The sequence below is a fragment of the Blennius ocellaris genome (assembly GCF_963422515.1).
Source record: "Blennius ocellaris genome assembly, chromosome: 17".
Taxonomy (NCBI): Eukaryota; Metazoa; Chordata; class Actinopteri; order Blenniiformes; family Blenniidae; genus Blennius; species Blennius ocellaris.
The window spans coordinates 5,508,240-5,531,620 of NC_137666.1; the positions used below are offsets into that span (position 1 = coordinate 5,508,240).

Sequence of the window (23,381 nt, forward strand, 5' to 3'; positions counted from 1 at the left end):
TGTTTTTTTTTTAACTCACATTTTGACAGCAAAATTTCACTTTGGCCCAAGGCTCAAACTCAGCTACAAACAACTGCACTCATCCATCCTCTAAACAGCTTTGACCAAGTTGCGGTCATGGGACACTGGAGCTGATCCCTTCAGCTAACTTCTCACTTTACAAGGAAAACAAAAATGACGTCTAAGAATAACACCACTTTTGGCTAGTTTTTTCTTGAAGCAATCTCACTAGGAACCAATTCAAAGTTACAAGACATCACTTGAATTGAATTGATCAGTGATGCTTAATGGATTATGACTTAATATGAAGGAGGGAGATCATGGTGGAGAAGGTGCACAGAAATTTGAATGGTTTGGAATAAATACCAGGGCTAATCACAAACTAAATTGCGATTACCATACAGCCTGTTTCTATCAAAGAGATTGCAAAGAAAAGCTCCTTGCTGAATCATATCAGATCAGGTATGCCACGCTGTCAAATGTGGTGAATATTTTTCCGGGAACTGTTAGACAATGACATCAATTCCCCAACAACAAAATTGACAAATATTTACTTTACTCAGGGGTACAAAGCTGTTAAGGGCTTCCTAAAGCAGCTCTCAACAAGAGTACTCGGTTTAGAAAAAGGGCCATGCTTGTTAAATCTGTTTATTACTCATTGTTCAGTCATACTGTATAAGCTTTCCCTCTCACACAATGTCAGTGCAGGTCTGTTTGTGTGTATGTCACTGGGATTGTTATCATGGTCCTGTGTTCCCCATAGACCTCAGACAGGGGGCACACCCCTTTCCTCCTGACACACAGACACACACAGTCCAGTAGCTCTTACAATAGAAACAGGAAGCTGAGCTACTGTACTGGACACAGGGAGGAAATAGTGGAGGCAATTTCCCTTCCCAGCCTGTGTGTGTTAGTTATTGAAAGTTGCATACACAATCAGGCACTCACGCATCCATTAGTCATTATTTTCCTCCCTACCTTTCCCACAATATTCAAAACACTGCTTCTGGTGTTACGTTGTACCACATCCCATCATATGTTCTCACACACACACACACACACACACACACACACACACACACACACACACACACACACACACACACACACACACACACACACACACACACACACACACACACACACACACACACACACACACACACACACACACACACACACACACTCCTTTGTCCAGCAGCCAGGCACGCCCCTGTAGAAATCACAACAGTCGAGAAGCATGTAGCACCACTCTCTAAATGTGTACCTTCAGATTGACACACAACCAGCCCAGATTGTCTCGCTTCTACGAGCGCAGTGTATCAACAATTACACATGTAATTCCCAGACTCTTTAAACAACACCTTGGAGCTTAACGATAGATCCTGTCAATAGCACAAAACAGCACATTGACTTGTCAGTCTCTGCTTGCATGCAAGACTGTGTCCTTCTGAGAAAGCCCAGCGATGACTTTCAGCAAGTGTGCAAAGAGTGTAGTAAGTGTTGAAACGTCAACAACACCACGCCGAATGAATGCCTGGATGGTAAAAAACTGTCAAGCCGACGTCGTGTTTCTGATTAAAACGCGACAACACTCATTCTAATCCAGGCAACCCTGATTTTCGTGATTTCCGAGTTGAGTTTGGTGAGACATGCCCTGCGTGTGTACAGACTGGCACCAAAGTGCTAACCTGTTAGCGGCTTAAAAAAAAAAAAATTAATAAGGATGTTTAACCTACCTATGACTATTCTGAGGTGTTTCAGCCTGGTCAGCACGTCCTTCTTTGGGTCCAACACTTTCTGTGTTGATTTTTTAACGTCCCCATGAGGCTTTTTGGAGAACATTCCTGAGGCAGGAGACACAAGAATGCGATGGTAGACAGCAAGGAGGAGCTAGCCGTGTAGCCACTTAAATAGCCCAGCTAGCGTCAATCTTCAAACTATAACCAACAGGAAGAAAAGCAAAAGGCGTCGCTGATTTTTCATTGATTCACGCCGCGCTGCGAATCAGCAGCATTCCGCGACGGCGCCGAGAGGATCCAGCATACTGGATAAACCCTAACACAAATATGTACAGCGTAGCGGGGCAACGCATCCATCCATCGCACCTCCCTTCCACAACAGCCCTGACGGCTAAAGGCTAAAAGCTGCTCCGCTAAAACATGGCGGAGGAGGAGGGAGGAGGGAAAACTACATAACGGACACATTCAACGAAAAATGCCGTACAATTATCAGCAGCTTTAGTTGTTCCACTTGACCCAAGATATTCAAATATGTCATAAATATGCCTCCCAAAATGTTTTTTTTTTTATTGTCGATAAACAGTGCTTTGACAGCTCTGCTCGAACTCCGCCTCGATTGCACTGTGGAATTGTGGGAAGTGAAGTTTATGTTTTACGTTTCCCCTTTCAGCTGGGCGACCGCCCGCGACACAAAAAAACTACATTTCCCGTTGCACGCGAGAGGGGGCGAGCGCCCTGCGGTGATTTGTTTTTAGCCTAGCTGGAGACACACGAGTGAAATTGGAGCCGAGGAAAAACAAGTTGCATCTTTTCTCAGAACAGAACTTTTCCTGCCAGTATTGTCCTCGGGCGTCCAGGCTGTTCTCACCTTGTGAGTTGTTGTTAAGTTGTATGCGTTTTCCTTCAGGCGTATTTGATAAAAATCGTGATCTTTTAGCATGCTACCCAATCACATTTGTTTGGTAACATGCTAACAAAATGCTAACTTTACGTTGTGCATTGTTCCGAGCCTTTTCAGTGAAGTTCTTTAAAACTCACACAGCTACTGGTTTCTATAGTAAGCCTGGTTTGTTGGAACGGTGTGCAAGTGGAAGCGATATTAACAGTTCAGGCAGTCCTAATTACGAAAATGTAACGACCAGAAGCGCTCGGGTGTTTATGTTTGCTGGGTCTGTAGTTAGACTGACACAAAGTGGCGGGAGTTGCCTAAAATATCTAATCAAATCAGACTTTTTTTCGTTGTTGCATGATCGAATAACGTGCACATGTATGTGTATTTATGTGAATGTTGATGGCAGTCACACATTAGTGATCCGAATAGTTTATTGTTATTATTTTCATTTTTATTTTTATTATCATATCTTCTTTGCCGCTGTACTATATCTGCAATATTTTGCCGTTCAAATATCAAAACGTGAGATCAGCATTCACACTTGTATTTTATTCTGGAAAACGCAAACCTGGAGTTGTTATTCTGACTTCTTTGCCACCACGCTATATTTCCTGCAGTCTTTAACCCCCTTGGACCATTCCATTATCAAAACTTGCAGCTTATTTATGAGATGACTGCTGTGATCTGTGCTTTTTATGTCTTTAACCATTTCCGAATAAATCCCAAGAAACTAGGAAAAAGCTGTCACGTCAGCTTTATCCAACCTTCAGCATTCACACTTGCGTTTTCTTCTGGGAATGCAAACCTCTATTTTAACATTAAGTTTGCATTTCAGATACTCTTCAGTGATTGAATAGACAGGCATGCTTGGAAGCCTTACTCCTTTGTACGGTTGTTGGATTTGAGCAAAACCCATGAAATCAGCCAATGTGTTCCAACGAAATATTTTTTACAAGGTTAAAGCGGCTTGCGGCCATGCCGGTGCACCGTGATCGGGAGAAAAAGGAGAGTACAGCTGAAGAGATGGAGGTGGAGGAGCATGACCACGAGGCCACCAGCTCAGAGGAGGAGGACTCTGACACCTCATCTGTTTCTGAGGATGGAGACAGCTCTGGTAAATATTATGAGAGTCCTCTTTCTTGCAGTTCTATGTCGCTCTTCATATTTGGCTGATTCTATTTGTTCACCTTCTCCAGAAATGGATGAGGAGGACTGCGAGCGTCGGAGAGTGGAGTGTCTGGATGAAATGTCCAACCTGGAGAAACAGTTCAACGACCTTAAAGACCAGTAAGATTTATGCTCAGTCAAATTTATATATATATAATGTTGCAGATAAGAATAAAGTCTACCCATCTACTTGTGACTATGCAGGTTGTATCGTGAGCGCCTCAGTCAAGTGAACAACAAATTGACTGAGGTGGAGGCCGGCCGAGCCGCTGAATATTTAGAGCCGCTGGCGGTGCTGCTGGAGAACATGCAGGTCCGGACCAAGGTGGCAGGTAACATAAAATACAGAAGCATGTTTGTCTACTAAATTCAGATGTAGCATTCTAAGAAAAGGTCAAACTTGGGCTCATGGAGTGTGTGAATTCGTTAGCCTTTGGTGGTTTTCCTTGTATTGTCATGTGATCTCATTTCAGGGGAGCACACTTATTTTGAAAATATGCTGACTCGTCATTCGGGGTTGGTTGAAAACATCCAAACTCCTCAGTTCCCTAATTCTGTCTTCTATTGTTCATATTTGTTAGGTATCTACAGAGAGCTGTGTCTGGAGTCTGTGAAGAACAAGTATGACTGTGAGATCCAGGCAGCGTGTCAACACTGGGAGGTACTTGTTGAACTTTGTACATTTGCTCCAGTGTTTTGTGTATATTTGTATTTATATTTGTCCTCTTGTTTTCTACCTGCGCCTGTAGAGTGAGAAGCTGCTGCTGTTTGACACCGTGCAGAGTGAACTGGAAGAGAAGATCCGAAGACTGGAGGAGGACAGGCACAGCATAGATATTACATCAGGTATCAAGAGGGCACAATTATGTTCAACACAAGCTGATTAATCAAATCAAATAATTTCCACCATTTTTGGCATAGCATGCGATTACTCTCTCTTCTGTGGCGTTTGTCGAACAAAATCACTTGTTTTATTTACTCGTGTGTGCGATTTTCTTTGCGTTTGCTTTCTATCAGAGCTGTGGAATGATGAGCTTTCAGGGAGGAAGAAGAGGCGGGATGCTTTGAGTCCAGATAAAAAGAGGAGACGACCGTCGGTGGTGTCTGATATCCTTTCAATCCATCTTTCCCTAATTGTCAGGACATGATTAGATATGAGGTCAGTGTTTCTTCATGTGTCTGTGACTTTTCTTAACCCTGCTCACGCCCCTATATCGTGTACATGCTGCCTGACTTGGACATCCTGGAGGACTGGACGGCCATTAGAAAGGTGCGTGTGAATGCGTACGAGTGTTATGTTCATGGTGGCCTTTCCCCTCTTTTATAACCACGGGTATGTGTGTATTGTATTTTTCAGGCCGTGGCCACGCTTGGTCCCCACAGAGGGAAGGCTGACTCTGACAGCCCCGTTTTCCCCTTCAGACCCGACAGAAGCAGGCCCATTCTCAACTGCTGAGACACACAAACGCGCACACAAACGCACGCCTTCCCAGCCAACAACAGTACAGGACCTCAAACGCAACACGAAGGACAACATTTCTCTCAACAATCTTCCTCTGCTGTCTCTTACTGCCAGCCGTCGCTGAGCCGCTTCCTCAAGTCGACGGCGTCACGACGCCGGGACTCACTGGATTGACTCCTTTCTTGAAGGGAAAAAAAAAAAAAACCACGAGCAGAAAATGGAAGTATTATTGATCCGTGCTGATCTGATCAGGTAATCCTGCCTCACTCTACCCTCTCAGGCTCCGCCCATGGCTCCATTCAGTGGACTTTGAACGTGAAACCTCTCATTTGTCCGCGAGTTTTGGAAGCATCGCTTCAGATTTTTGTATGCCTTCAGGGAGTAAACGGTAGTGATGCAACGTTGCAGCACCATAGAAACAATTTTATTCCCAGACATATTTCTATTGAGAAACTTATATAAATGCTTACAATGCATAATTTCGGTTAGCGTCACTTCAATTGCATTGGTCAAGGGACCTATATTATGTTCATTTTGAGGCTGTCTTTTATAGTTTCGGATATTGTGACACTACTTGAGTGTTTTTCCTCACGACTGACTGGTCATCCAGCACCTCGATTCATCTCGTCTGAAACAAATTGCTTCTGTCTCAAGGATTCATCTTTAATAAGTCTGCCGACTTCCTGTTTAACCGCCCACTAAGAAGTTATGCTCTTCAATAGGACTTGCACCTGCTTACATCTACAATCATCCTTTGCTTCAAAGTCACCTTTTTATTGCACAAAACCAGTCCACGTAGTCTCAAATCTGACTGATTGAGCGAGTCCAGAAGGTCCCATTTCAAATTTCAGCTAAAGCAGCATGTTCAAAATGTAGTAATTTCTCATTGTTGCACTGGGTGGCAGTAGTGAGTCACTAACATCCAGTCCGTCTCAGGTTTTATGGTCTACGAGTAAGAAGTTGCATCAGTCATCCTTGTGTTAACTGCATGTTGGCTCCCTTCTTTAGTGGGTAGGTTAGTTGTCAGAGGAACTCGCTACACCACCTTGTGGTAAAAAGAGGTATTACAAGAGAGGCTGGGTTATTTTGCATGCTGACTTCAGCATATTTGCCTGCTGCTCAATGACAACAAAGTGAAAATACAACATTTTGTCCATTTATGAGTGTTATTAATGAGTTGTCCAGTAACATTGTTTATAAATTCCGGGTCCACTGTGCCATTAAAATCTTTGGAACTTTTTGTTTTTCCTAAAAGAATGTTGATTGATAAATATTGGATGGTTTTGGGGAGAATCCAGGTGGATGTTTTGGCAGATGAGTGATATCTGCTGGGGACTGCTGGTGAACTCCACCACAACACAAATTGACAACCGTGATGAGAACATCACGAAAGTGAACGATTTTGATCAGTCATATTTGAAACCGCTGAGTGTTTCTGGACATCCTAAATTTGAGCCGACTCGTTCAAACGCTTTTGTATTAAATTTTTTTTTGTCCATCTAATGGAGTGCGAGTCCCATGAAAAGTGAATCGCCACGTTTTCCTTCAGCAGGTGTTCTACTATCCACTCTTGTATCTACCTCTCCTCTCAGACAGTGCGAACACTTTTGTATTTTTTTCTTCCGCATCTTAAAGGAGTCGTCTTTTTACTGCCATTTGCCATTTCGAAGAGTTTTACGTGGGTTTAACAGATTCAAGGTTCTGATGGATGTTGGAAATTGTAACAGATATTTTTTAAGCTGTTTTAAGTCGTGTCTGGTGCGTTTGTGGTTTTTTTTTGTAACAAAGTGACTGGGTTTGTATGATTAAAGTTGTTTTTTTAACAAGTTGTGGAATCCTGTGAAGTAACTCATGTGCCGTGTCGGGAGCTGAAAACTCTCTTCATACGTCTTATTTTAGAAGGAAACCTGGAGAAAATCTGCAGAATCTGAGCCGTCACTGAATTTACAGAACCGAATGAATAAAAAAAGACATACACATCTGTATCCTGACAGTAAATTCTTAAGCAGCTTCTAAACAAAATGTCACGTGATTGTGCATCCTCCAGTTTCAACTGGTAAACTTGCCATTTCAAATCAACAATGACCACTGGAATGAAGATCTCTGATAGAAATATGCCCATGGGGAGAATTTAAGAGTCTTTATTCATCTATTAATAATCACTTTTTACAAAATTCACATGGTTGTCCGGGCTGCGGCTCTGAAGGTCGTCTCCGCTCGGCTCAGTGTCGCATCGCATGGGGCACTAGGAAGAAGCCGCCTGTTTCCAGCCGAGGCTGTTTTGGGAAGTCTGTATCCTGACGACAAGTGCTGCTCTCACTCTGAATCACTAACTGTGTTGATGGTGGTGAAGTCCCCCTGAATTCTAACCGAAACGTAGAAAATTTGTGTCTGAGGAAACTTCACGTGGATTTGCCCGAGTGCACAGACTCAACGGGAGCCGATGTTTGAAAAAAAAACAAAACATTACATCTGTTACGACATGATGCTCATAACAAACCGTACTGAAGTCTAAAAGAGCTGCAGCCTGTGATCGTTTCATGATTCATGCAACACTTTGCACATGCTGCATCTCAAACTAAGAGCCGCCATAAAATCTTTGTAGCGGTTTTTGGGCGAACCCTGCCATCTCACCGAGGGGGGGGGGAGTGGCTGATGGAGACGGACCGACGGAGAAAGAAAAGGCAAGAAGAAAGGATGCGAGTGGTGAAAGCAGACACAGAAACGGGATGGGCCGATGTTCCAGTTCCGATCATGCCGCTCGTTGCATCGTTTGCAACAAGAGTCCGCCCTGTCGTCTGACGGCTGCCGAGAGCCGCCGGAACCTGGACCCCGTCCGACGGGAAGCCGGGCTCAGATGGCGTCTTCAGGCGAGGTCGGGTTGTCCAATGGTGGCGGCAGGGGCTGCCGAGGGGGCGGAAGATCCATGGGATGAGGTGGGAGCCCATCGGGGGGAGGGGGGTGTCGCATGGGAGCACCGAAGGGAGGCACATGAGGGTGAGGAGGGAAGCGAGGGGGGAGCATCATTCCTGGAGGGGGCGGCGCCCACGCTGGAGGGAGAGTGAAGGAGAGGAGTTACACCGCTGACACCTAGTGGTGGGATGGTGGAAGGGATTGCTGGAATGTCTTACTTGGCATGATGGGAGGGCCCCCCGGACCCCTCGGAGGATAGAAATCCGAAGGGGGTGGGGGTCCGTAGGGGGTTCTTCGAGGAAAGGGCCCATCCATGGGGCCCATTGGGGGCCCAGGAGGTGGGGGGCCACCCATCCGTGGATCCGATTCTGGGGGAGTCTTCCGCTCGCCAGGACCAGACTGCTGACGGACGCACAGGGTTGTTTTACACGAACACACACAACTATTAAACACGCAACACGGAAACATTTCCTACCTCTCTGTGGTCTTGCTCAGCAGCTCCGAGGCTGTTTTCTCTGTAGGATCCGTCTGCAGGGACAGAACACTCGGCAAGTGAACGACAGCGAGAAATCAAACAACCCCACATGCGTCCACACATCCACAAGAACCGGCCACTACTCACAGTCCTCAGAAATCGGACTCACCTATCAGGTCTACAGGGTGAGGGGGCCCTGGGGGGAAACCCCGAGGATGAAGTGGGCCTGGAGGAGGTAAAAGGCCCATCGCTCCTGGATGAGGAGGGGGTCTCCTGAACATGTAGCCTGTGACACACAGACAGATGTTGCACATGTGAAAACACAGATCTCACCTAAGCTGTAAGGTTCATGTTTTAATTCGTCATAAGCGCAACACTGTGGGGGACAGAAAAAAGTAAGATGATGAAGAAGGGATTAAACTCCTGAGGAAGCACAACAAGTGTCGCCTGTGAAAGTAAACAACTGCGTGTCGAATACAAACTTGAAGACAGACTTTCAACAGACACTCAAGATGAATGCAGCATCCACATGCACAGTGTTTTGACCTTTCGCCTCCTATTGTGCGTCCCGGATACAGGCAATCATTATTGAATGTTGCAAGGGTGTGTTCACACTGAGCAGGTTTGAGTGGATTAACGCAATTGTACAATTCATTCGTGGGCGAGTCGATGCGGCTGGACTTCTGTCGCATTCCCACTGGCGTCTCGAGCAGAGGAAGTCTTCTGCCGCTCGCTTGGTAAAGAGCCGACACGCGCCACTTATTTACATGTGCTGTGTGAACTGGATCAGGCCTGAACACACCCCGGTAAACCTCCACTGGAAGAGGCTTTGTTGATCTTCCTGAGCGCGATCAAGATGCACGTGCATTAAGAGAAGACACGATCGTGTCGAGTGGTTGATGATGAAGCAAATATGCAACTGGACCACATGCAGATGTTGTCACTGAGCCTTAACATTCTTTTCTTCTTACTTTTAATGTACAGTACAAATGCAAGGCGCTTGATTTTACAGCTGGAAAACGCTGACTCAAGCAACTTACCTGAGAAATCGTCATCGTTTCTGTGAGTTAAATCTCTTCTCAGCCACTGAAGTACTGACAGACAGGTTGCGACTGCGCGGGCATTTATCACAAGATTCAAATCAGCCGCGGGCTGTTCTGATGTGAATGTGCAACACACCTGGGGGTCCGAGAGGCCCAGGTGGTCCTGGCGGCGGCCCCCTCCGATCCCATGTTGGCGAGATGGAGCCGCTGTCCGAATGAGGGCCTCCACTGCGCTCCATCTCCCCCTGGCCACCCGGGGGCTCCCCTGGACCGCGGGGCACTGTGAGGGTGAACGTGACAAAAAGGAGAAGAAGAAAAAAAAAAAAAAGAGGGAAGGGAAAGCCAAAATCCAAAGACTGATTATAAAAACAGTCCCAACGACAGGTCGGAGGGCATCATTCAATGAGAGAGAAAAAGTCTTTTGATCAGATTCTTCGTTTCGTACATTCCAGTTTGCAAGACGGCATTGCGAGCACAAAGAGCATGCTGCAGCGTATTTCATGCAACAGTCATCTGCTCATTGCCAGCATGCTTCGTATTTCCGCTGTGTTAATGAACCCAGAGAAAGTAAGGAAGTCCTGTCAAATGTATAACGGTGTGGCGGCTGTGCTGCCAGTGAGACACGAGAAGAGAAAACCGAAAGCGTCTTAGATGACAAAAAAAAGGCTGAGGATAAGGAGGTGAGAGGTTTGTGTGAGGCGGGTTTGCTGTGGTCAGTTAGGTACTTATTGTTTTACCTCGAGGGGACAGCCTCGGTGGGGGTCCTTCCATTAGTGTCGGAGGAGACAGGAACGGTCGGGTTTCAGAAGCGGGTCGGCCCAGAGGAGAAGGGCCGTACGGAGACCGCTCACCTGGAGATTAAAAACGAATGGCCTTAGAGAAATATTGCAGTTACTACATCTCCATTGCCCCGACCTTCACCTCCTGGACAAAAGGAAATCCTGTTAAGATGATATAGCTCTTTGCAGTCATTAGAGCCAATCTAAACAACAACCCACATTTGCAAAGTAATAATCCTATACAACAGTTCAATAATCAAGAATGGTAGAAAGTGAGCGCCGCTGCATTCAGGCTGTTAATGCAGTTTAGATGTTTAAGTCGTTGAAGGCGTGTGTACCTCGGAAAGGCAAAGGTCGAGCCAGGCTGTCCAAGGCGTATGGATCTTGGTCCAGGGCATCCAGTTTAAACTGTGTATCCGTCAGTCTGTAAACAAACCCTGAGGTTAAAGCTTGACCAACATTTTAATACATAGATCTCTAAAGAAAGCAGCCAAAATGGTCCCTAACGTTACCACCCAGCACAATGACAGCTTCATTTCATTTCAAGTTCATTCACGAACGTGCCGCACAATTCAGGGAAAATAATTCACAACGAATGCATCCTGCCTTGTAGGAACCGTTCAGGTTCGTGCTGAGAAAGACATTTTCTTGTTAAACTTTTAGTTTGTCAGTACTAACAGAGCATCATTACATCTCTATTCCTCAACCATACATGTGCAGCGACTGATGCTTCACGTAAATATGAGCAACATATCATTTATCACAAAGTAATGGCGGTGAGATGAAGCTTGGACTCACTTCTGTCGGAGGATTGCGTTCTCTCTCCTGATGTCTGTCAGATCTCTGTCGGCTGCTCGAGCTGCCAGCTGGAGGTCACAGTCAGGAACAGGAGGCGCACACAGACAGACACAGGTACAGCTCAGCGAGTTTACCGAGTGAGAGAATATTGTCATGGCTTATCGTGGAGTTTTACTAACCCAGTTATTATGAGCCTTCTTCTCGTGCGATGAGATCTGAGTCTGGTAGGACTGTTTGGTCTTTTCCAGTTCCTCCTCCATCTCTCCAGCCCGTTGCCTGAAAAAACCAAGCACAGGTGAGACGGCGTGAACGGGTCTGTCCCGCCATCAACTTGTCCCACGCTGGTGACGAAGCGTCCACCTGTAGTTGTTGAGTTCCTCCATAGCCATCGCGATGTTTTTGTCCGCTTTGTTCAGCTTCTCCTCTTTCTGCAGACGCTCCTTCTCCTCCACCGTCAACATTCTGCAAACGACGTTCGTCAACACCGTTTCGTAGTGTCTTGCCGAAAACTAACAGCGATAATGTTTGCCTGTACCTGTGCAGCTTGAGCTCGTTCTCCTGGTACATCTCTGTCATGATGTGGAGTTTCTGTTGTAATCGCTGAACCTGAACGCATGAAAAATAAAGAATAGGTTAAAGTCAAACAACTGGAAGATCACCACACGGGGCTGGGCCACGCATCACTAGGCTATTGTTGTGTAAGATAATCAATTTTCTTTTAAGATTTTGAATATAGTACAATGAGTTATTAGACAGCTGACAGTGTTTCATGGGGATAGAAAAAAGAACATTTGATGCAAAAAAATTCATAAAATAAATAAATAAATAAATTTTTATGATCATTTAATTTTCTTTTTACAGCAATGCTGTCTATTTCCATTTTCTACTGTATTTATGAGGACAGAGCATATCAGGATTGTATTACCAGTGTTCTTATTGGTGATGCTGAATAAGGGGTAAAAACAAAATGCTTTACTTAAAGATCACAATATGACGATGATGATGGTGTATTTCTACTTCATCTCTCTGTGGTCTGAATGTTTTTAGACATAGTCCTTGTGTAAATTTTTTCCTGGCGTACAAACATTAGCAGCCTGGTTTAGGTCGACTCAGATGAGGACAGATTACAGCACCGACACCGAGAGATTAAAAGTAAAGATCTCTCTTTTTCAAACTCCAATGAAGCCAGTCAGTTTCTTTAGTTTGGTTAGCATGAAACTTGCTATTACTGGGTGTTTGCTTTTGGATGCTTGAGGGAAATTATTAAATAAAACACAGATAACACTATTGGGATTCAAATACCTTACGTATTTTTCTTCATTTTGGCTTTATATCAATTCTTTTATAAAAATCCCAACAGCTTTCTCGGGTCAGTTTTGAAATGCATCATGACCAGTCAGAATATTGACAAAACACAGTCCTTGGAATTTTTGCTTGGATTAAATTAGCAATTTGTCTCAATATTTAGTAAACAGTCTATGCTAATATTTCAAGTACACTAATAGAAGATTGATTCAACTTGTATGTAGCAATGTGATAGCAACATATTTTAATATCACTACAGTGATTTCATCCAATCTTACAATAATATAATACACAGTTGAAATTGGCTACCTGTTCTGAGTAGTGCTCAGTGTCAGACTGCAGCGAGAGTTTCTCATTCTCCAGCTCCTTCATGGCCACTTGAGGGGAAAAAAACCAAAACAAAAGCACATCACAGCGATAATTTTCACACAATCAAAAATTAATCTGGCTGTTCTGAGTCCATGAAGTTCATTCAAACAGAAGGCTCACCCTGAAGGTCTTCTTTAGCTTTGACTTCGTCGTTCAGTTTGGCAAACACTCGGTCTTTATCTTCGTCTACTGACTTGAGGTCTGCGTTGAGCTGCAAGCGGATAAAGAAAACGTTCGTTTTGTACCACACAAGCCCCCAGACTCCCCGCGCTCGCTGTCCACGTTCGTGATGTACCTTAGCAGCATAAATGAGCTTCTGGACTTTCTGCCGATGGCGCTGCGTGTCCGTTCCGTCTCCACTTTCATTCACGTCTCCCTTTCCTGCGGTGCCATTGGCCGGTTCCGTCTCTTCTCCCTCAAGGTCTGAATCCCAGGCTTTTATACTCAGCAGCCGATCCGTCAGAGACTGGAAGGACCCAAGATGCACAGGTACATTTAAACATTGTGATTTCTACCATCAGTTTGCAGTTTGTTTGTACTAAACTCAGAAATGTACAGCGTACAACTTATCTAAAAGTGTTTAACATGATTGTGTTTGTTTCAATGGAATTTATTTATATGATCAAATTCAAATTTTTGTTTCTTAATCAACTTTAAAATGACTGCTGTTGCTGTTGCTGTTGCTGTTGCTGGCCTGATAGAGATTCATCTCGTTGCATCAGTGAGTCCCAAGGAACTTATGAGCAGTGTTGGAGAGCGTCACTTTCACAGAATTAGAATTGATCAGAGTTAATATACCTTAATGCGTTCATCCTTGTTCGCCACATCCTGCAGCATCCCGTTGTGGGCGACCTCGCACCTCCGCATCTCTGCCTCCAACTCACTCACTCGTTCGGCCCATCCCTCCACCTGCTGCTTCAACTGCAAGGAAAATGAGCAAAGACGCATACAGGAATGACAACAGCTAAGAGTTGGTGCCGCGTTCAGATTCACCGAATGGAGCAGTATGTTTAAGGAATGTTTCAAAACTGTATAGTTTTAGAAGAGAACAGCATAGCTGTGTGCGTGTATGTGGCCGGCCTCATACCTGAGCGTTGCTCTCCTGGAGCAGAGAGTTCTCCTCTCCAGCCGTGTCCAGGTTCCTCTCAAGTCGGTCACTATTCATGTTGTAAACTTTCACAGTGGTTTGTGCCTGGAACAAAGACAGGCGGCAGTGATTTCCTATGAGAGCCGGCGCGACGTAATGAAAAGCGAATGTAAAAAAAAAAAAAAAAAGACGGTGGCGTGTACCTGTTCATCCTGCGACTGCAGGTCTTTGATTTCCCCCTCAAGCGTTTCCATGCTCTCTTCAAGTGCCGCGATCTGCAGCGGGAGACAAAACACTCGCCGTCGGCACTGCATCACGATGGCTCCTCTATGAACGGAGCTAATTATACTCCCTCTCAACTTTTAATAGCACCTTGTGTATTCCTACCTGATTTTCTTGCGCTGTCCTGTGTTCCCTCTGTTGGTCCAGTTGATCCTTCAGCTGTTGTAGATCACTGTCCAGCTCTCGTTTAGCATGTGCTAAATGTTCGGCTGTGGCCTGAAGTTCACAAGGTGTCGTCAGGAAAAAAAAAAAAAAGAAAAAATAATCAATAACAGAAAAATCAAAAAAATTATAGAAATAAGGACAAACTTTGTGTGCTGAACTTTGCTATTCAAATATCAGAAATGTTTAAGTTACATCTTTAAAATGTTTGAAATCAAGCACAATATTGCAAATAAGACAGTAGTTGCTCTTTTGTTACTTTTGCATTCTCTTTTAGTAGGACCTGTCTCAGCAATGTGTGACATTTTGTTTGAGTCTGGAATTGTTACAATACAATAGCTGAGCTATCAACACTGTGTGGGTTATTGTGGTGAGCGATTTATCTCCTCAACAGCTGAGATGACCTACCGACATGGAAGAAGCAGTAGAAAATCTCTTGTGCAGGAAAGTAGTTAATATTTTATGCTGCTAATACATCACAGTGACTTTGGTAGCAGGCTGATGGACTGATGACTGTGGAACACTTTTCATGTTGTTGTCAGCAGGACTGTTTACATGTATGATGATAGTAGTCACAACCCTAATGTTACTTAAGGATGTGTATCTGCTTCATGTTCATTTTAGTAATAAGCTACGTACTCATTACTATTCCTGCGGTTGGACTTAAAAAAAAAAAACTGCTCCTAAAGTAGCCTATATTTTGCGCTTTAACCACTGTATGGTGTTTCTAAATAAAACAAATAAAAAATAATTCCATTAGCTTTCTTCACTTGACTTGTCAAATAAAGCTACAGTTACACAATCAACACACAATATTGTAAATATGGAGGTACAAGTGAAGCCCCTGGAGAAGCTTAGAAAAGCTTTTAGATTTTGGAAAAAAACATTTTGATCCTTACCTCTAATTGTTCCGTCTTTTGACTCTGGGCCAAGACGCCGCTATCCTTCAGGGAGTTCTCTAAATCATCATACTGCCAATCAACAAGAAAGAAATGTCACAGATACAGCATGACAAATGTCGCTTTTGTTGGGATTGTGTCAACAATTGACCGTTTCCATTTTCGGGCACAAGCCATCGATGTACATTACACCAATCCAACAATCATCCCTGTCCCCAACCGGTAAACAGAAACCAACCTCTTGTTGATGCTGGCTGAGAGTCTCCAGGACTTTACACTTCTCATCCAGTAGCTGTGTAACCTGTTGAGCCATCCACCGCTCTCTACCTGAAAATGAGGAAATTAAGTGATTTCTTAAAAACATTGTTTACTGACCGGTATAAAGTAGCCAGTATTAACTACAACGATGACGCTTGCATAAATGTGAATGAGCAACAACTTACTGCGATACATTCTGCTCTTGACCTGTGAGGAAATAACAAAACAACCATGAGAGCATGATCGCAGAAGACAGCGACAGGTTGATGGACTTGTTCAAACATAGTATTTCTCCTCACCGAGCAATAGCATCTACAGGTGAATACCAATATTGTCACAAGCCCAACCACGGTGGTGAAGATGACCGGTTCCCATGGCACCCCGTACAAGTCCGGGCCCGGTCTTATGTCATCCGGCAGAGCAGAGACCACCTGAACAAAAATTAGATCGGCGAGTTAACCCCACCCCCATTTCATCCAGTGCTCAGATTCGAGAGGATACATCAGGTTCAGCTTCTTAAATTATCCAAACACTATGGACCATGAATAAACTTTGGCAAAACTACAACAACAGAACAGGATGCAAAGATTGGGCATTCTCATAAACCCATATTTTTTTCACCATGGAAAATAATCCGATGTTGGAAACTTGACATTTTACCCTGTGGTAGAAATTCTTCACTCATAATTTATGACAGCAGGGACACATTTTCCAAAAAGTTGAGACAGATTTGACAAAACGCGTCTTTTCAGAGAATCTGGATAGATCTCCGGGCACCAGCTAAAGTATGTTTTCACATTATAAAAGCGGCTGAGTGCTGAACTAACAGTATTATGGACAGTCCACACATCGTACACGAACAGAAAACACACATGGTACTTCATAAAAGAAATCAAAAAAGTGTTTGTGTATCTATTCTTTATAGTCAATAAAAAGAGGGGTTTATGAGAGTTGTAAATTATAACATAAACATAGCATTGTTTTCCTATTTACAATTCATATATCCACCAAACCTTTTTGACAGTGGGGTTGTCAACCTTCGACCTTCCACTTCTCTAACCACTACCCTAATTCAATAGAAACTAAACAGTCCCTAACAATGACATATAATGAATCAAACAGCTTGAACACCAAGCAGCTGGTTTCAAGTAACTTGTCATCACCTTCCAGACATATTTCATGAGAAACTGTGATTGATTTCTCTTTTTTTTAATGATCTTGCAATGATTTACATTTGGTTGCTCATAGTCTAAAAGGCTTCACGACACAGTTCATATAATAGTGAAGCAGCTAATTGCAACCCACCCAGGAATATACCTACTGCTGCAATTACTTCTCTAAATGCAGGAAACATACAGAGAAGTGGAAATGCATCTTACTGGACATCAACGTTAGTATCAATTAGCAAGCTAACTATAACCAGCTAACAGTAAGGGCAATGACAGAGTTGTTTAAAAATACCACATACAGTGTCATCATAATTCTGACAGCTGGCCCGGCGGCAAACACACACGCAGCCACAAAAGAGAGAGACACACTTTATAATAAAAACGTTGCGAGAGTAAATAATAAATCGAGGTGCTCTCGGTTATGTGAGAGCCTGTTGTGTCATTTGGGGGAAATGCTAGCAAAACCTGCCACATATAACGTACATCCTTCACTTTCTCCACGGCGATACTGTAGTATGCCTCCGCCGTCGCCTGAAAGTCCGCCGCTTTGCCCGCCATCTGATCGCTCCCCGCATGTTCCGCCATGTCCAGACTATTTCATTTGTGTAGATATTTTTTTGTTGTTGTTATTCTTTTACTTGTAAAGAGAAGACGCCGGAGCCTTGTCAGTCGGGTTAGCGGCGATTTCACATCCTATTCACAACAGTGACGCTGCAGATGATACCACTTTGTGGGGGAGAAGTAGAAAGGTTTAAATCTACCTGCAATGGTTTTCTTTTAACTCAATTGATTATACTACCTCGTCTAACATTATACATAATTATATATGGCATATATATATATGTTTACGTAAAGAGATATACAATGAACAGATATGCAATATTTTGAGGCCGTCAAATAAACTGGGTCACCCCACTGTTGGTGTGAATGGTTTAGTCGCAACGTCACCAATTGTAGAACGCCACACTGGCATATCGGAGCGACTTTAGTGCGACACCGAGAGAAACAGGTGTCAACAAAGTGAAGGTATTTGACCTCGCAGGTGACCTCCAACCATCTAACTCATTTCAATGAATCTAATTCAGCCTAAACAATCCCAAAATTCCTCTTTCCCTGCACGTATTCCATGCTTGAGTAAAAAAACACAGGTGAGGGGCGACTGGGTTTAGGAAGAGTACATAACAACTACTATTACATTGATTTGATCATCGACATTTGCAGGTGAAGGTTGTCTTCTTTGAAATTATTCAAATAAACGTTCAAAGCACCCTTTTCCCAATAACTACTCAACATTCTAGTTACTTTAAACCACATTCACTGCATTGTTGATCCGATGTATTCCGTTCTATTTACCTATGTGAAAACAATGAGGCATAAATAACAACCATGGTGAAAATAAAACCAACATTTAAAAAAAATGAGAAAGAAAGTGCGTCAGAGGTGGGACTTTGGTTAAAGAATGAAGTTATTAGCTAGAAACATGCATATCAAAAGGTTTGAATAGTAATTGAAATGATTGTGCATACTCCTCAGGTATTTGTAATTACCTTTGCCAATGAAAATTGGGCGAGAAGTTTAAGTTTTCATCTGCTTGTATTTCTTTATTGGCTTGTATGTATTTATTTTACCAACTTGTTGCAGAAACTACTCACTCGAATTGCATGAAATTTTCAGCGATGATTAGAAATCATCCAAGGATTTGGGGAAATTAATGTCTTACTATTTTCAAATAAATCCCCCAAAAAGTGTGAAAAATGATCCCATACAAACTGAATGAGAGAGGCACCTCATAGAGGAGATCAGAGGATATCGCCATCTGTTGCCATGGAGAGGCTCCCTGCTCAGTGTTTCACAAAGTGATATAGTTACCTGATCTACATAGTTAGCATCGATTCAAGCTAATGGCTATCATGCGAGTAGCAATGCAAACATGGTTCCGCAAACAAATGTAACATTGATGAAGGTATGCGCTCTACCGAGTGCCTGTTCTAGTGTTAAAAGTAGTGGAGTAGATTGTATTAAGGCTAACCAAAATTACAACATTGGAGAAAATAGTAAAACAACAAAGTAAGTTCCCTCAAATACTTCTTGAGTCCAGTCATGTGAGTACTTATAATGCCTTCCTCCCATTTTTGCTGTTCACCCAGTAGTGTACTCACCAAATTGGCATTATCTGCGTCCATCTGTCTTACACGAGAGACTCGCTTCACATCTCAAAATACATAAACCAGTTTCAACTTTCACAGCTGTTTTGAATGCAGTTGGCTGAAAGTACACTCCACATCCTGGAGTGTACTCTCAAGTCAGTCAGGCTGACAGATGAAACGCAGGCTAAACTGGAATGTCAGGGGGAACATGTTGCAAGCAAAATGTCTTAAAGAACCACGCACCACCAAGGCAGAGCACTGAAGAAGGCATTCATGGACAGTGCTATTAGCAATGGGGCCGAAAAATGGAAACATTTGACAGTGGAGAAAAATAACAAGAGGCTACAATGCCCCACCTAACTGAGTATCCATCGATTAATACAGACTAAAGCTGGATTTTAGTAATGGTGTGTTTACAGGTCTCGGTAAAAAAAAAAAACTGTTAAGTAGCGGCAGGACATCCAGAATGCTGCAGCCGGCATAAACAAGTGGAGCACATTCCACTTGTGCTTAAATCTCTGCAGTGGCCACCTGTTGTGTTCTGACTTCTTGCCTGTAAAGTTTTGAATGGTCCTGGGCCCGAATAAATGTCAGATGTCTTCATAGAATATGAAACAGGAAGAGGTTTACTAAGTGGTCCCAGAGTCAGAAGTAAACAAGATGAAGCAGCTTTTAGTTCCTATGCTCCTCAACTGTGGAACAAACTTGACACAATCACTTTTCTTTTTTTTTTTTTAAATCAGACCTTAAAACACTAATATTTTCTCTGGCTTTCCATTAAACCACAGATCTGAGGTTGTTTTTTTAAACCTTTATCTTAGTAAAGGTTTTACTTTATCCATTCTCCTTTTCATGCCTTTCTTAATCTTACGTGCTTAACATTAAGATTCTTATTTACGTTTTTGTTATTGTATTTCCTATATTTCCTTGTAAAGCCCTGTTAACTAAAGCTATATACTAACATGTTACCTGGTCATATTTTTCTTTCTATTAAAAAGTAAGTGAAGCAGCAATGTAACGTGTGTGCATGTGTTTGTGTGTTTCACGATCAATTTTTCCACTGTAGCGCACAAACTCAATAGTTGATGTAATTTCAAAATGCTTTAAATACTAGGAAATACACAATTGCAAGATATCACATATCAAGCAAATGACAAACACATTTAGTTTATAAGGACTGAAATCTGTCGGTGAATTTTACCTGCGTAAAACTCTCCATTAATGCACGACTGGATGTGACGGAGTCTTCAGCCATCTGACGAACGAAGTCCAGAAATTGACTCATCCCCCCTGGTGTTAAAGTCAAGCACAAAACAGTGATCAATATCTTTTGTTATATTTCCCATCTGGTAAAGTGACAATGACGTAAATCTATAATTTGGAGCTTGTATTTTTAATGTACAAGCTGTTCCGCCAAGCTGGTGGGGGGTCGTATGTGGCAGGAGTGAAGATGCAGCCTGTTTTGTCCTCCACAGACTCCCTCTCTTGGCCACAATCTCCATCTGTGAACGCAAACTCACCTTTGTGCATGTCGTCGTCCACGTTTCCTGAAGGATCGTGAATCTTTCTCAACTCTTCCCCGGTGAAGCAGGATGCGTCGGCACAGCTGACCTCAGCTGTTTGACAGAGCAGCACATGCATTCAATGCTATGAATGATATTCAAAAGAAACACACTGGAATTGAAAGAATGAGCTAAATCAAAATGAAAGTCGAAGCAGTGGGGACCAAACAAGACAAAACAAAAGAATACCTTGATGAATACTGACATCTGATTGGAAAGACTTCCTCACATTTTCCAGCATCACTTCCAGCTTCTGAAGTGCGACGAGTGTTCTGGTCCTTTCTTTGTCCTCCTGTGAGGCTTCTGCAATCCTCATGGTGGGAGTGACCAACTTTTCCCTGTGATGCTCAAGAAGTCTTTCTATATCGGATACAATAGACGGATCACCATCAGGGTCTTCAGCCTCGGAACTGGACAAGGTGTAATCTAAAAACTGAAGCTTGTGTTGCCCAAACAGAGCCAGCAAAATAGTCATCTCTTCAGCATCCACACGGGCGAGGAGGTTTTTGTAATGTTTGGAAAGAGCTTTGGTTTGTTGTGGTGCTTCTGGATTTGGAGACGGAGTGTGGAGATCGGTGCTGGACGGCGGCAGCTCTGTAGATGAATCCGGGGATTCATCTTGACTCTGACTTGCTTCGCCAGCAGAATCCAGATCTTCTGTATCAGTCAAAGACGGCTGCAGCTCTAATGGGTCGATTATATTGAGATTTGGAGGCTGGGCCTGCTCAGTGGAATCTACGGTTTCGGTGGTGGGGGTTTGACTGAAAAAGCCAAAGGCATTTTTAAAAAGGCCAAAAGCGCCAACAGTTTCACTGTCTGCTGCACCACTGCTGTGATCTTCCGCAGTAAGTGACGACCCAAGTGAGGCAGATTGTTCTAGGTCACTAGTCGAAGCTGAAATCTCCAGTTTTTCTTTGCTCCAGGAGTCACTGTGCTCATTTCTGTTCAAGTCCTTGTGTTCCTCTTCAATATTCTGTTCTTTTACAGTCTTGTCCTCCTCTTTGTTTTCCTTCTCATTTATCTCCGCAAGCACTGTTTCTTCCTTTACACTGTCTCTTTCATGCAGTTTCTTGCTTTCGTTTAATCCCTCCACCTCTTGTTGTCTTTCTTCTTTCATCTCTTCCACCTCTATTAAATCCTCATTTTGCTTATTTTCCTCATCACCCTTCACCTCCTCTAGCTTTTCATTCTTTATCACCTCCACCATCATTAAATCCTCCTCATCCACCAACTCCTCCACCTTGTCTTGCTTTTGCACTTCATTTATTTCCCCAACCTCCCTTAGATCCTGGGGTTCGCCGCTCCTCTCCTCATCCTCTGACTGTTCCACCTCCTCCTGGTTCACTTCTTCCCTTATCACTGCTTTTCCCTCCATCACGTCAAGTCCTCGAGTGTGTTCTGTCTCACTGCCGGTCTCTCCATCAGAGTGGATGAATTCGTTCTCGCTTGTCCTGTTTGTGTGGCTGCTTTGCCTTTCTGTCATTTCTTCACCGACTGAAATCCCTCCATCCTCAGTGCTGCCTTCCTCCACCACAAACTCCTCTGCTCTACCTTCAGTATGAAGCTCCGCTGAACATTTGAGGTTGTCACCCTCCACATGCTGCCCTTCATGCTGCTCCAACTCAGCCACTTCCTCTCGTGTTTTATCCTCATCTTCCCATGTTTCCTCTGACTGTGGGCTTTCAGTCTTTGTGGATGATTCAGCAAATGATGACATGAAACTCTCATCTTGAATATGTTCCTCATTGCCGTCTGGCGCTGGTGTGCCGCTGTCACTCGGATTATTTTGTACCTCAAACTGAGATGACTGCACCTGTTTTTCACCAGTTTCCTCTTTTGCAAGTTCCTTTTGCTCATCCACCTCCTTTAGCTCTTCCTCATCTGCCTTCTCTTGTTCTTTTACCGGCTCCGTCTCACCCACTGTCTTTTCTCCCTTTGACTCTGTGAGCTCCACATTTTCTTTCTCCCGAGTTAGCTCTGCTACATCTTTATCTTCTTCATTTGGATTGAACGTGATAATCTGCTCTTTTATATTCTTGTCCTCCCCTTTGTTTTCCTTCTCCTTTATCTCCTCAAGCACCGTTTCTTTGTTCACATCATCCATTCCATGCTGTTTCTCGCTTTCGTCTAATCCCTCCGCCTCTTGTCTTTCTTCGCTTATCTCTTCCACCTCTTTTAAATCTGGCAGTTGATCATTTTCCTCCCCATCCTCTAACACCTTCACTTCCTCCAGCTTTTCATTCTTTATCTCCTCCACCATCATTAAATCGTCCAGTTTGATATTTCCGTCCTCATTCACCAACTCCTCCCCCTTGTCTTGCTTTTCCACTTCCTTTATTTCTTCAGCCTCCCTTGAATCATCGGGGTTGTCACTCCTCTCCTCCTCTAACTGTTCCTCCTCCTCCTCTTGGTTCATCTCCTCTTTTGTCTCCTCCGCCTTTATTAAATCCGCTAGTTTTCCATTTCCTCCCTCCTTCATTAATTCCTGCTTCCCTCCATCACTTGTATCATTCCCTCCTTCAACATCCGACTTTGCGTTTGGTGTGCTTCCATCAACAGAGATCTGTCCCTTCTCCTCCTCCGAGGAATTTTCCATCAAACTTTCAGTGTCGCCACTCGTGAAATTCAACAATGTGAATTCTTGTGAGCTACCCTCAGTAGATGGTGTTTCTTCCTTCTGCGCTAAGCCACTGTAACTTGTATCTGTTTCTACATTAGTGTCTATCACAGCTTCTGTTGTTGTATCATCCTCATTCATTGCTTCTCCGTGAGAAGTAAAACTGGAATTGCCAGCTTGGACTGGATCACTGCTCTTGTCAGATGAGAAGAAAGAAGAAAGCTGACTCTGTTCGCTGCTGATTTGACTTTCA

The 23,381-nt window shown here is 43.5% G+C and overlaps 3 protein-coding genes across 5 annotated transcripts in view; 1 reads left to right on the top strand and 2 right to left on the bottom strand.

The window, feature by feature from the left end:
- ralgapa1 (Ral GTPase activating protein catalytic subunit alpha 1) overlaps positions 1-2,039 on the bottom strand; it is a 56,840-nt gene extending 54,801 nt beyond the window's left edge. For both annotated transcript variants that reach the window (XM_080512986.1, XM_080512985.1), the window contains exon 1: positions 1,740-2,039. In XM_080512986.1, coding sequence (XP_080369112.1) covers positions 1,740-1,845 — 106 coding nt within the window. In that variant the 5' untranslated portion in view covers positions 1,846-2,039. The remainder of the gene's footprint in view (positions 1-1,739) is intronic.
- Positions 2,040-2,507: 468 nt separating this feature from the next.
- On the top strand, positions 2,508-7,053 carry brms1la (BRMS1 like transcriptional repressor a). The gene is made up of 9 exons (XM_080513365.1): positions 2,508-2,613; positions 3,591-3,748; positions 3,831-3,921; positions 4,006-4,133; positions 4,383-4,462; positions 4,551-4,647; positions 4,819-4,908; positions 5,007-5,071; positions 5,159-7,053. Exons 2-9 carry the CDS (start codon positions 3,610-3,612, stop codon positions 5,255-5,257), a joined length of 789 nt encoding a protein of 262 aa, XP_080369491.1. The 5' UTR covers positions 2,508-2,613; positions 3,591-3,609; the 3' UTR covers positions 5,258-7,053.
- Positions 7,054-7,404: 351 nt separating this feature from the next.
- mia2 (MIA SH3 domain ER export factor 2) lies at positions 7,405-17,484 on the bottom strand. 2 transcript variants are annotated; one of them, XM_080512297.1, is made up of 23 exons: positions 17,286-17,484; positions 15,933-16,064; positions 15,819-15,840; positions 15,614-15,702; positions 15,376-15,447; positions 14,420-14,530; positions 14,236-14,307; positions 14,033-14,137; positions 13,744-13,866; positions 13,241-13,411; positions 13,066-13,156; positions 12,886-12,953; positions 11,807-11,877; positions 11,632-11,733; positions 11,451-11,547; positions 11,272-11,339; positions 10,812-10,897; positions 10,432-10,545; positions 9,831-9,974; positions 8,821-8,937; positions 8,652-8,704; positions 8,395-8,575; positions 7,405-8,313 (listed from the first exon to the last, which is right to left on the bottom strand). In XM_080512297.1, exons 1-23 carry the CDS (start codon positions 17,385-17,387, stop codon positions 8,117-8,119), a joined length of 2,388 nt encoding a protein of 795 aa, XP_080368423.1. In that variant the 5' UTR covers positions 17,388-17,484; the 3' UTR covers positions 7,405-8,116. The 2 variants fall into 2 exon arrangements, with proteins under 2 accessions (XP_080368423.1, XP_080368422.1); XM_080512296.1 differs by having other exon boundaries at positions 8,395-8,578.
- Between the last annotated feature and the right edge of the window lie 5,897 nt (positions 17,485-23,381).

Excerpts from the sequence above, each read along its gene's own strand:
- mia2 (XM_080512296.1), bottom strand. The coding sequence starts at position 17,387 with ATGGCGGAACATGCGGGGAGCGATCAGATGGCGGGCAAAGCGGCGGAC. Across the intron at positions 11,734-11,806 it reads AACGAGCTCAAGCTGCACAG|AATGTTGACGGTGGAGGAGA; the intron begins GTACAGGCAAAC and ends CGTCGTTTGCAG. Across the intron at positions 8,579-8,651 it reads CTGAGCAAGACCACAGAGAG|CAGTCTGGTCCTGGCGAGCG; the intron begins GTAGGAAATGTT and ends TGCGTCCGTCAG.
- brms1la (XM_080513365.1), top strand. The coding sequence starts at position 3,610 with ATGCCGGTGCACCGTGATCGGGAGAAAAAGGAGAGTACAGCTGAAGAG. Across the intron at positions 3,922-4,005 it reads TTCAACGACCTTAAAGACCA|GTTGTATCGTGAGCGCCTCA; the intron begins GTAAGATTTATG and ends GTGACTATGCAG. Across the intron at positions 4,134-4,382 it reads GGTCCGGACCAAGGTGGCAG|GTATCTACAGAGAGCTGTGT; the intron begins GTAACATAAAAT and ends CATATTTGTTAG.